This window comes from Tachyglossus aculeatus, chromosome 11 (assembly GCF_015852505.1).
Source record: "Tachyglossus aculeatus isolate mTacAcu1 chromosome 11, mTacAcu1.pri, whole genome shotgun sequence".
NCBI classification, from domain to species: Eukaryota; Metazoa; Chordata; class Mammalia; order Monotremata; family Tachyglossidae; genus Tachyglossus; species Tachyglossus aculeatus.
This window is the reverse complement of record NC_052076.1, coordinates 65733915-65747189: the sequence shown is the minus strand read 5'-3', so window position 1 is coordinate 65747189 and position 13275 is coordinate 65733915. Positions and strand designations below refer to the sequence as shown.

The following is a 13275-nucleotide window of genomic DNA, read 5'->3' as shown; positions in this document are numbered from 1 at the left end:
TGATGGATTTAGGTGTGTGTGTTCCCACTGGATGGCAGGCTGAGGCTGCCATAGGGGTGATGGTAATAAAGATGACAGAGTCGGGTACAAGTGAAAAGCAGCGTGGCTCAGCGGAAAGAGCACGGGCTTTGGAGTCAGAGGTCAGGAGTTCAAATCCCGGCTCCACCAATTGTCAGCTGTGTGACTTTGGGCAAGTCACTTAACTTCTCTGGGCCTCAGTTCCCTCACCTGTAAAATTGGGATTGACTGTGAGCCCCCTCACCTTGTAACCTCCCCAGCACTTAGAATAGTGCTTTGCACATAGTAAGCGCTTTATAAATGCCATCGTTATTGTTACGGATCACCCCTCAGCAGGCTCTCTCTCTGCCTTCGTCCCGCAGGATTTCCATCTGCGTCCAAGAGACGGCGACTCCTGGAGAGATGCTGGTGACCAGAGGGGAAAACCGGGGCCCTTCTGCTGGACAAATCCTTCCTCCCCGACTCCCCTCCCCGCCGGTCTTGGCAGGGGAAAGCGTTAGGCATCGGCAGGGGCTGACACCCCATAGGCCTTGCCTCCCGCTCCCCAGGACTGCTCAAGCAGTAGCCAACGGGAAGCGGGGGACCTCCCTGATGGAGCAGGCCCCCCTGGGTGGCCCTGGGTCTCCTCCGCTGGAGAAGAAGCTCCCACCAGCATGCACGCAAACCGGGGAGACACCAGGGTCTGAGGCGGACCCCAGCCCGGCAGGGAAAGGAGGGGAGAGGGGGGCTTCCTGGGGCCCGGTGAAGAGGGGGGAAGAGCCGGGAACTGCGGCTTCGGAGCCAGGGAAGGATCGCCAAGCCGGGAGCGCCACGTCGCGAGCAGGGCCGGCCGGAGAGACGGAAACAGAGCCCAGCCGGACCCCTGGAAGAACCCAGGAGAGCATGGCTGCGGCTGGAGGCGACCCAGCCGCCGGGAGTGGGAGCAGCGTGGTCGTGGGTAAGTCGGACCCCCGGCTGGGTTCATGTACGCACGCCGCCTGGATCATTAGAGAAGCAGTGTGGCTCCGTGGAAAGCACCCGGGCTTTGGAGTCAGAGGTCATGGGTTCAAACCCCGACCCTGCCAATTGTCAGCTGTGTGACTTTGGGCAAGTCACTTCACTTCTCTGAGCCTCAGTTACCTCATCTGTAAAATGGGGTTTAAGACTGTGAGCCCCCCGTGGGACAACCTGATCACCTTGCCACCTCCCCAGTGCTGAGAACAGTGCTTTGCACATAGTAAGCGCTTAACAAATGCCAGTTATTATTATTGTTATCATTCAGACCCCCAAAATGGGCCGCTACAGCAGGGCCATCGGCCTCTGGGGCTCAAAATGTCCAGACACTGAATTCAAAGTGCAATTTGTCAGCTCTCAGTGGCCAGGGTCACCCACCCTCTCCCTTCCCATAACCTCGTGGAGACCACCTGGGCCACGTCCCCTCGGCTCCTGAAGACCCCCAAGGCCCCGCAGCTTTGTCTGCTGCCAGTGACTGAGCCTGCTGCTCACTGGCCCTCTTTTGGCCTCGCCCTGGTGGCAAAAAGGATGGGCCGGGGTTGGTGGAGCGATTGATTAATAATGATAATAATAATGGTATTTGTTAAGCTCTTATGTTAAGCTTCAAGGCCCTACTGAGAGCTCACCTCATCCAGGAGGCCTTCCCAGACTGAGCCCCTTCCTTCCTCTCGCCCTCGCCCCCCTCTCCATCCCCCTCATCTTACCTCCTTCCCTTCCCCACAGCACCTGTATATATGTATATATGTTTGTACATATTTATTACTCTATTTATTTATTTTACTTGTACATATCTAATCTATTTATTTTATTTTATTAGTATGTTTGGTTTTGTTCTCTGTCTCCCCCTTTTAGACTGTGAGCCCACTGTTGGGTAGGGACTGTCTCTATATGTTGCCAACTCATACTTCCCAAGCACTTAGTACGGTGCTCTGCACACAGTAAGCGCTCAATAAATATGATTGATTGATTGATGTGCCAAGCACCGTACTAAGCGCTGGGGTAGATTCAAGCAAATTGGGTTGGACACAGTCCCTGTCCCACGTGGGGCTCACAGTCTCAATCCCTATTTTACAGATGAGGTAGCTGAGGCCCAGAGAAATGAAGTGACTTGCCTAAGGTCACACCGCAGACAAGTGGTGGAGCTGAGATTTTTAGAACCCACGTCCTCTGGCTCCCAAGCCCGTGCTCTTGCCACTAGGCCCTGCTGCTTCTCAGCCCCAAGATTTGCGGGGTTGTGGTAACCTCACTTCCATAGATGAAGGCTCCCAGAGAAGGACGGGTGCCCAAAGAGCAGGTTCAGGCAGGCCCAGGCAGGCCCAGGCCTCTCGCCTTCCCTGGCGGCTCTGGCTCACCCTTCCCCTCCTCAGATCTGTGGACGGCGCGATTGGCTCTGCATGTCGCCCGGAATTTTCCCTGGTGGTTTTCCCAGCGACTCTAACTGTCCCCTTTCCTCAGCCGATTGAGGGGTTCAGTTGGAGGGAAGGTGATCTGATCTACTACAACCCGGCCCCCATATTTTGCTCCTCTAATGCTAACCTGTACCTCACTGTATCTCCATCTGGTCCACCTCGTCGCCAACTCCTCGCCCACGTCCTCCCTCTGGCCTGGAAAGCCCTCCCTTCTCACATCTGACAGACAATTACTCTTCCTCCCTTCAAAGTCTTATTGAAGGCACAACTCCTCCGAGAAGCCTTCCCTGACTGAGCCCACCTTTTCTGTTTCCGCCTCCCTTCTGCACTGCCCTGCTTTTTTCCTTTATTCATCCCCCCTCCCAGCCCCACAGCACTTAGTTACATACCTTTAATTGATCTATTTATATTAATGTCTGACTCCCCCTCTAGACTGTAAACTCATTTATCGGCAGTGAATGTGTCTGTTGTATTATATTGTCCTCTCCCAAGCGCTTAGTACAGTGCTCAATAAATATGATTGACTAACTGACCTTCCAAAACCCTCAGACAGCACAGTGGTTGGGGCGAGGTAGGGGGAACGAGGTGAGTCAAGTGGTTGCTTATTTTTTCCATTGTTTCACAGAGACCCTGGTGACAGAGAACTCCGAAGCTCAGGGGTTAGAACACTGGTCTTGTAAATCAGGGGTTGTGAGTTCAAATCTCCTCTGGACTAAGCTTGCTGTGGGCAGGGAACATGTCTGTTATATTGTTGTTAATAATAACTATGGTATTTGTTAAGTGCTTTCTATTTGTCAGGCACTGTTCTAAGTTCTGGGGTAGATACAGGATAGTTGGGTTGGACACAGTCCCTATCATTCATTCGTTCATATTTATTGAGTGCTTACTGTGTGCAGAGCACTGTACTAAGAGCTTGGAAAGTACACTTCAGCAACAAAGAAAGACAATCCCTGCCCACAACGGGCTCACGGTATAGAAGAGGGGAGACAGACATCAAAACAAGTAAACAGGCGTCGATAGCATCGATATAAAAAAATAGAATTATAGATCTATGCACATCAATCAATCAATCAATCGTATTTATTGAGCACTTACTGTGTGCAGAACACTGTACTAAGCACTTGGGAAGTACAAGTTGGCAACATATAGAGACAGTCCCTACCCAACAACGGGCTCACAGTCAGTAATATAAATGAATAGAATAATAAATATGTACATATACACAAGTGCTTGTGGGGTGGGAAGGGGAGTAGAGCAAAGGGAGCAAGTCGGGGTAATGGGGAGAGGAGGGGGAGCAGAGGAAAAGGGGGCTTAGTCTGGGAAGGCCTCCTGGAGAAAGTGAGTCTTCAGTAGGGCTGTCCCACATAGGGCTCGCAGTCTTAATCCCCATTTTACAGATGAGGCAACTGAGGCCCAGAGAAGTGAAGCAACTCGCCCAAGGTCACACAGCAGCCGAGTGGTGGAGCCGGGATTAGAACCCATGACCTTATGACTCCCAGACACGTGCTCTCTATCCACTGGGCCCTGGCCGTAGTATGGTGTTGTGCACACAGTAAGCGCTCAATAAATACAATTGATCGATTGATCGATTGACTGCAGGGCCCAGCTCTGGGTCCCAAATGATCCTCGGGATTCTGCCATCCTCGAAGGCGGAACTGCGGTCTAAGGAGACCTTCCCACCTGGGCCGCAGTCCAGGGAAGCGCTCTGAGGGGCTGCCTAACCGATGTGCTGCCCGGGGGGGAGAGCCGGTTGGCGCAGAATGGCCTCTCTCTCCCTCCTTCAGACGACAGCCCCCCGCCTCCTGCTCCTTTCAAACATCGGATCGTCAGCGTCAAGGAAGCGGCCATCACGGTGGGCTACTCGGTGTGCCAACACGAAGTCCTGGGAGGGTATGTGCCGTGGACCTTCTTGGCGGTGAGACGGGATGGACGGAGATCGGAGGGACGGGCCCGGGCCGGTGTGGGGCATCCACAGCGGGCAGGGAGGGGGGTACAGTGCTCTGCCCACAGTAAGCGCTCGATAAATAAGATTGAATTGAATGAATGACTTTAGTGGGTGGGCAGGGTGGGGTGGGGGTGTGGAAAGTGGGCTGCCATGGGGGCTCATTTTGCTGTGTTTGGTTTCTGCTTTCAGGGGACGCTTTGGCCAAGTCCATAAATGCACGGAGAAGTCCAGTGGTCTTACGTTGGCAGCCAAGATCATCAAAGTGAAGACAGCCAAGGACCGGGTATAAAGCCCCGAAGGGGTGTCGCTTGTCTTGCTCACCGCCACAAACCTCCCCTCCCCTGGGCAGTGGATCGAGCCTGGGCCTGGGATTCAGAAGGTCATGAGTTCTAATCCCAGCTCTGCCACTTGTCTGCCGTGGGAGCACTTGACAAATACCACAATTATTATTATTACAAATCTTGGCCCCATATTTGTTCCCTTCTCTACCCCAAACCAATCCCTCCACTGGACTGTTAATCCCCAGAGGGGACTTTGGACTGTGTCCAACCTGATTAGCTTGTATCTACCTCAGCGCTCAGTACAGTGCCTGGCACGTGGTAGAGAAGCAGCATGGTGTAGCAGATAAAGCCCCCCGCTCTATCTTTCTGGGAGTCAGAAATTCATGGGTTTTTTTTTGGTATTTGTTAAGCGCTGACTGTGTGCAAAGCACTGTTCTAAGCGCTGGGGAGGTTACATGGTGATCAGGTTGTCCCACGGGGGGCTCACAGTCTTCATCCCCATTTTACAGATGAGGTAACTGAGGCCCAGAGAAGTTGTGACTTGCCCAAATAATAATAATAATAATAATTGGCATTTGTTAAGCGCTTACTACGTGCAAAGCACTGTTCTAAGCGCTGGGGAGGATACAGGGTGATCAGGTTGTCCCACGTGGGGCTCACAGCCTTAATCCCCATTTTACAGATGAGGGAACTGAGGCCCAGAGAAGTGAAGTGGCTTGCCCAAAGTCGCACAGCTGACAGTTGCCGGAGCCGCGATTTGAACCCATGACCTCTGACTCCAAAACCGGGGCTCCTTCCACTGAGCCACGCTGCTTCTCTGGGTTCTAATCCCAGCTCTGCCACTTGTCTGCTGGGTGACCTTGGCAAGTCGCTTCACTTCTCTGTGCCTCGGTTACCTCATCTGCAAAATGGGGATTGAGACTGGGAGCCCTTTGTGGGACAGGCACTGATTATCTTGTAGCTACCCCAGCACTTAATACAGTGCCTGGCACATGGTAAACGCTTAACAAATACCACAATTATTATTAAATACCGTAGTAAAAGAGCCCTGTCGTCCACAAAGCCTTCCCCGGTTAACTCTCCCTGACTCCACTCACCCTCCAGTTCTACTCAGCGCTTCCTCGAAAGCGCAGTCCATCTCTCTAAATCACACACCCATTTTGGTTGGTTGGTCTCTGAGGATGCTTTATGGCTCTGTGTCTTCTGGCCACTTGGATTTTTGTGCGTTTGGAGACTGTTCTGCCTTCCCTGACTAGACAGTCCACTCCTCTAGAGCAAGAGCTTCGTCCGGGGCTTCCTCCGTTACAAAAGCTTCTCCAAAACCAGCTCTGTTCACAAGAGATTCTCAACAGAGGTGGCTGAAGGTTGGCTGGAATTGGCCTAGGTGAAAGCAAGCAGTTCCTGTCACCCAATTCTCTCCGCGTTCATCAGGAAACTTGGAGGGGAATTGCCAGTCGAGGATTTTTGCCATCCTAAGCAGATAGAAAAAGGCTCCTTTTCAGGAGAACAGACCATTCGTTCAATCATATTTATTGAGCGTTTACTGTGGGCAGACCATTCAGAAGGTCTCCACGGATGAGTCAGGCATATTTAAAGGTCTCTGAGTTTTCTTAGAATTTTTTTTATGGCATTTAAGTGCTGACTATGTGAAGATACAAGATAATCAGGTTGGACACAGCCCAGTTCCCACATGGCCTCACGGGCTTAATCCCCATCTTACAACTGTGGTAACTGAGACACAGAAAAGTTGCGGCTCACGCGGTGTCATACAGCAGACAAGGAGCAGAGCCAGGATTAGAATCCAGGTCCTTCTGACTCCCATTCATGGGCGCTATCCACAAGGCCACAAGGGAATCAGAAGGGCCTGGGTTCTAATCTTGGCTCCAGGACTTCTAGAATATCCATCAGTCATATTTATTGAGCTCTTACTGTGTGCAGAGTCCTGTACTTAGTGCTTGGGAGAATACAGTTAAGTGCGGGGAAGCAGCGTGGCTCAGTGGAAAGAGCCCGGGCTTTGGAGTCAGAGGTCATGGGTTCAAATCCCCGCTCCGCCACTTGTCAGCTGGGTGACTTTGGGCAAGTCGCTTCACTTGTCTGGGCCTCAGTTCCCTCATCTGCAAAATGGGGATTAAGACTGTGAGCCCCCCGGGGGACAACCTGATCACCTTGCAACCTCCCCAGCGCTTAGAACAGTGCTTTGCACATAGTAAGCGCTTAATAAATGCCATCATTATTATTATTATTATTACAGTATAACAGAGTTGGTTATACTCAGTGCCCACAGTGGGCAACCAGGATGGAGGGGATAAAGGGAGCCCAGGGAGAAAACAGAAAGCTCCCCCTTCCTCCAGTGATGTCAGTGTGAGGAGCTCCTGCTTGGGCACTGTCTGATGCCGACTCTGGAAATTTGCCCTCTCCCCAGGAGGAAGTGAAGAATGAAATCAACATCATGAACCAGTTGAGCCACGTGAACCTGATCCAACTGTACGATGCCTTTGAGAGCAAGAACAGCTTCACCTTGGTCATGGAATAGTGAGTGTCCTAGAGGACGGGAGGGTCGGGGGGAGGAAAAGACTGCGGAGGTGGACAGAAGGTATCAGAACGCCCTGGCTATCCTGGAACTCAGGACTTGTAGCTAAAACAGTGCTTGGCATATAGCAAGCGCCTAACAAATACCGCAATAATAATAATAATTTTTATTCCAGCACTTTGTCATATTGCATATGGTGCCCTCGGGTGATAATCAATCAATCAATCATATTTATTGAGCGCTTACTGTGTGCAGAGCACTGTACTAAGCGCTTGGGAAGTACAGGTTGGCAACATATAGAGACAGTCCCTACCCAACAGTGGGCTCACAGTCTAGAAGGTGAACTATCACCAAAGCCCTCCCTGCAAGTAGCAAATGAAGGTCTGAGTCTTCTCCTCTTGTGACCTTGACCTACCCCAAGGTGATGGTGCCCGCCATCAGCAAAACGCACGGCTGTTGGTGGCGACTCATCCGGTTTTATACCCATAGTCTGAGTTTCAGCTACTCTGTTCCCTATCCTGTATCGATGTGGCCGTGAACACCTTCATAGTAATAATTATGGTCCTTGTTAAGCGCTTACTATGTGCCAAGCACTGTTCTAAGCATTGGGATAGATACAAGTTAATCAGGTTGGACACAGTCCCTCCCCACAAGGGGCTTATGAGGCGACTGAGGCACAGAGAAGTTAAGTGACTTGCTCAAGATCACACAGCAGACATATGACTGTCTCTCTATGTTGCCAACTTGTACTTCCCAAGCGCTTAGTACAGTGCTCTGCACACAGTAAGTGCTCAATAAATACGATTGATCATGATATGACAGGGTCAGGATTAGAACCCAGGTCCTTCTGACTCTATCCACTAAGCCACGCCTCTTCTCCGTTATCTGGTAATTTGAATTTTCAGTGTCCAGCGCCCCGCTCCGCCTCAGCTCCTTACCTTGTGAAATGCATGGCCGATGGATGGGCAATTAGCATGTCAAAATGAGAAGCAGCCTGTTGTAATGGATAGAGCACAGGCCTGGGAGTAAGAAGGTCATGGGTTCTAATCCTGCTTTGCCATTTGTCTGCTGTGTGACCTTAGGCAAGTCACTTAATTTCTCTGGGCCTCAGTGGCCTCACCTGTAAAATGGGAATTGAGATTGTGAGCCCCACATGGGACAGGGACTGTGTCCAACCCAATTTGCCTGTATCCACCCCAGCGTTCAGTACAGTGCATGGCACGTAGTAAGTGCTTTACAAATACCACAATTATTGTTGTTATTATATGAACAGTACGAGTTTCATCTGGTCTGTCCCCGGTCCCATACAGATACGGCCCCTTGACACCTTTATATCCGATATTTGAATTTTCAGCATCCAGCCCCACTCTGCCTCAGCTCCTGTCACTGAGTTCTCCAGCTCAGAAATGGAGTCCGGGCTCACAGGAATTCAGGAAGGGAGTGCATTGACTCTGGAGCCAGAAATGGGGAGGGGAGTCGGGGGTCTCCCCGAGAAACGCTCCAGCTTCTGGGGGACTCGGACGAACTTCTGCAAAAAGCTTTGAGGGCATTATCCGATGGGCCAGAAGCACGGCGTGTGTCCGGGGGTTCGAGATTATTACACGCAGTTGGCATCACTGCCTATCCATTTCCTGAAACTATTGCAGACCACCACCAGCAAAAATAGCATAGGCCCCTTGGAGATAAGTCGGGAATAATCCAGCGTTGAAGAATCCAAGCATTTGTGAATGGCAAAAGAAACCAAAAACAAATGTGGAGTCTTGCTACCTCACTGGATATTTCCCGCTGAGTGTCTTCCAGAGGAATTCTGATTCAGAAGAGCCATGGGGTCATCAGCCGGGCCAGGGGCCGAGAAACGAGGTTGCCCCAGCCTGAGGGGCTGTAGATTTCTTGGCGTTGGGGGAACAAAGGGTAGCCTCTCTCCCCTCCCCGACCAGGGCTCACCGCTTTGCCCGTCTCCCCCTTCTGATATCGTAGCGTCGACGGTGGGGAATTGTTTGACCGCATCACGGATGAGAAATACCATCTCACGGAGCTGGATGTCATCCTGTTCACGAGGCAGATCTGTGAGGGCATCCACTATCTCCACCAGCAGTACATCCTGCACCTGGACCTGAAGGTTGGTCTTGGGAAACGGGGGGCCCCTGAGGCTGAGGGGAGGCCGGCTGGGACACTTTTCCTCTCCGACAAATAATGATGATAATAATTGTGTTATTTGTTAAGTGCTGACTATGTGCCAAGAACTGCACTTAGCGTTTGGTAGATAATCAAGTTGGACCCAAACCCCAACTCATCTGGGGCTCACGGACTGAGAAGGAGGGATGTTGCCAATTTGTACTTCCCAAGTGCTTAGTACTGTGATCTGCACACAGTAAGCACTCAATAAATGAGAGAATGAAAAAGGCATTGAATCCCCATTTTACAGTTAAAGAAACTGTTTCCGAAGTCATATAGCAGACAGATTCATTGTTGTATTTATTGAGTGCTTACTGTGTGCAGAGCACTGTACTAAGCGCTTGGGAAGTACAAGTTGGCATCATATACAGATGGTCCCTACCCAACAACAGGCTCACAGTCTAGAAGGGGGAGACAGACAACAAAACAAATGACAGAGCTGGGATTAGAACTCATGTCCTCTTTCTCCCAGGCCTGGGCTTTTTCCTCTAGGCCAAACAGAAGGAGTTGAAATTGAAAGTGAAAATGTAATGGCCACTGTTCCCTGGCTTAAAGGGGTATTTTCAGCCCTGCCTTCTGAGCCCTCACCCAAAAGGAGAAAGAATGAAAGCTTGTGAGCTCCTGCCCAAGTCCATGCCCAGTGGCCCATTTGAAATTGTTTTTCTAGAGTCCATTTTCCCTTCTCCCTGACTGATGTCTGGTAAGGAGAGCCGGGGGCTCAGGTTGAAAATCCAGTGGGAGCCTCTCGGTTTCCCCGCAGTTGCCAATTCCCAGTTGAAGGTAGCCAACCAGTGAGGCACCTGCTGCGGCCTTCCCCGACTGAGCCCTCATTTCCTCTTCTTCCGCTCCCTTCTGCGCCACTCTGGCATTTGGATTTGCTCTCTTTCTTCACCCCTCCCTCAGCCCAACAGCACTTACGTACACCTCCGTAAGTGATTTATTTATATTAACATCTGTCCCCCCCTGTAGACGATAAGCTCGTTGTGGGCAGGAAATGTATCTTCCAATTGTGGTGTTGCTCTTTTCCGAGTGTCCAGTACAGCTCTCGGCACACAGTAAGCCCTCGAATAATACCATTTATTAATGATTGATTGAGGAGTAGGTGGCTCCGGCAGGGAGCAGAGAGTGGTCTGTACTGAGGGAATGGCTTGCGGGGAGAGCAGATGGGGACCTTCCAGGCTCCTGGTGGGAGGCAGGGAGCTTCGCTGGGAAGCAGAAATAGCCACTCCTGATTCTCCGGAAATCCGATCCCTCCCCCGGCCACCGGCCGGATGGCCAATCCACCGTCCCTCTCTTTCTTCTTCTAGCCTGAGAACATCCTGTGTGTAAATCGGACTGGAAACCAAATTAAAATAATCGACTTTGGGCTGGCCAGAAGGTAAGACCCTTTAACACACTGCGCTTTTTCCAAAGCGGCTGCCTCACTTGGGTTTACAGATGATCGGAGTTCGCTCCGGGAGGATTTGGAAGCGCACACGTGTGCCAAGCTCCTTGCCTAGGCACAGATGTCACGTTACATGTGCAAATCAGGACTGGGCCTACGACGTGGCATTCTGAGAGGACAGTTTTGCAATGATGAGTTGCGTTACCGTGCTCCTTGCCAATAGGATTTACCGCACTTCCAACTCACCCCACACAAGCAAGCGGGGGAGAAATGAGATAATTAGGCAGGGCAGCTGTGGAACTCATAACTCTTTTTCTGTCCTTTCCTGCTCCTCTCCCTTTCCAGACCCTAGCTGGTAATGATGATGATGCTGATATTTATTAAGTGCTTACTATATGTCAAGCACTGTTCGAAACTCTGGAGTAGATAATAATAATAATGGCATTTATTAAGCACCTACTATGCGCAAAGCACTGTTCTAAGTGCTGGGGAGGTTACAAGGTGATCAGGTTGTCCCACGGTGGGCTCACAGATGCAAGGTAATCGGATTGGACCCAATCCCTGTCCCACATGGGGCTCACAGTCTTAATCCCCATTTTACAGGTGAGGAAACGGAGGCACAGAGAAGTTAAGTGACTTGCCCAAGGTCACGTAGCAGACAAGTGGCAGAGGTGGGATTAGAACCCAGGTCCTTCTGATTCCCAGGCCTGTGCTCTATTCAGTAGCCACGCTGCTTCTCAAAGTGAGCTTGGAGGCAGGGGCTTAGACCAAATAATCTTTGGTGGTTCCTCCCTTGTCTGGGATTCACTTCTCTGGGCCTCAGTTACTTCATCTGTAAAATGGGGATAGAGACCGTGAGCCCCGTGTGGGACAGAGACTGTGTCCAACCCGATTTACTTGCATCTACCCTAGTGCTTTAGTCCGGTGCCTGGCACATAGTGTTTAACGGATACCACAATTATTATTATTATTATTACTCTTTGGAGCTGCAGAGATCAGAGCTGATTAGTAGATTGGATGAGAAACACCTGAAGCGCTCTCTCTTAATAATAATAATAATAATAATGGCATTTGTTAAGCACTTACTATGTGCAAAGCACTGTTCTAAGCACTGGGGAGGTTACAAGGTGATCAGGTTGTCCCACGTGGGGCTCACAGCCTTAATCCCCATTTTACAGATGAGGTAACTGAGGCCCAGAGAAGTTGTGACTTAATAATAACAATAATGATGGCATTTATTAAGCACTTAATAATAACAATAATGGTGGCATTTATTAAGCACTTACTATGTGCAAAGCACTGTTCTAAGCGCTGGGGCGGTTACAAGGTGATCAGGTTGTCCCATGTGGGGTTCACAGTCTTAATCCCCGTTTTACAGATGGGCACAGAGAAGTTAAGTGACTTGCCCAGAGTCACACAGCTGGCAATTGGTGGAGCCGGGGTTCGAACCCATGACCTCTGACTCCAAAGCCCGGACTCTTTCCATTGAGCCACACTGCTTCTCCGGCAGAGAGATTCCTCTGGCTGGGGGCTTCTCTCCCCGCGGTGGGACTGGAAAAGAGGATCAGAGCAGCCAGATTCCTTCTTCCGAGGATCGTCCCCTTGCTAGAGCCCGGTGGTCCTCAGCCCAGGGCTGTTCTTCAACCTAACCCCATCTAGGGCTGGGTGGCCCTTGAGAAGTCATCTAATCATCATCATCATCATCAATCGTATTTATTGAGCGCTTACTATGTGCAGAGCACTGTACTAAGCGCTTGGGAAGTACACCATCCCCCTGCCTTCACATGGGGCCACAACCGAAGCCATCTCAGGCAGGTGAACGCGGATCTCTTTTGAAATATGTTCCAAGAGCATCCAGAGGACCCACAGACTGGTCACCCCTTCCAATTTAATAATAATAATAATAATTGTGGTATTTGTTAAGCGCTTATTATGTGCCAGGCACTGTGCTAAATGCTGGGGTGGATACAAGCAAAATGAGTTGGACACAGTCCCTGCCCCATATGGGGCTCACAGTCTCAATCTCCATTGAGGTAACTGAGGCACAGAGAAGTGAAGCGACTTGCCCAAGGCCGCACAGCAGGCAAGTGGCAGAGTCAGGATTAGAACCCATGACTTTCTGACTCTCAGGCTCATGCTGTATCCACTACGCCATGGTGCTTCTTTGTGTCCAAGAAGTTTATCCTTCAATCTAATCCGTCTTCAGTCTAACTTCAGTCTATCCATTAAAGAAGCAGAGAATTAGAGAAGCAGCACGGCACAGTGGAAAGAGCCCGGGCTTTGGAGTCAGAGGTCATGGGTTCAAGTCCCGGCTCTGCCAATTGTCAGCTATGTGACTTTGGGCAAGTCACTTAACTTCTCTGTGCCTCAGTTACCTCATCTGTAAAATGGGAATTAAGACTGTGAACCCCGCGTGGGACAACCTGATCACCTTGTAACCTCCCCAGCGCTTAGAACAGTGCTTTGCACATAGTAAGTGCTTAATAAATGCCATCATTATTGTTATTATTAAGTGCTTAATAAATGCCATCATTATCGTT

At 50.5% G+C, this 13275-nt stretch overlaps 1 protein-coding gene across 6 annotated transcripts in view; it reads left to right on the top strand.

The window, feature by feature from the left end:
• Positions 1–13275, top strand: part of MYLK3 (myosin light chain kinase 3) — a 70146-nt gene that overhangs the window by 46895 nt on the left and 9976 nt on the right. For all 6 annotated transcript variants that reach the window (XM_038754600.1, XM_038754602.1, XM_038754601.1 and 3 more), the window contains exons 4-9: positions 381–955; positions 4205–4310; positions 4555–4648; positions 7069–7178; positions 9154–9295; positions 10659–10729. In XM_038754600.1, coding sequence (XP_038610528.1) covers positions 381–955; positions 4205–4310; positions 4555–4648; positions 7069–7178; positions 9154–9295; positions 10659–10729 — 1098 coding nt within the window. The remainder of the gene's footprint in view (positions 1–380; positions 956–4204; positions 4311–4554; positions 4649–7068; positions 7179–9153; positions 9296–10658; positions 10730–13275) is intronic.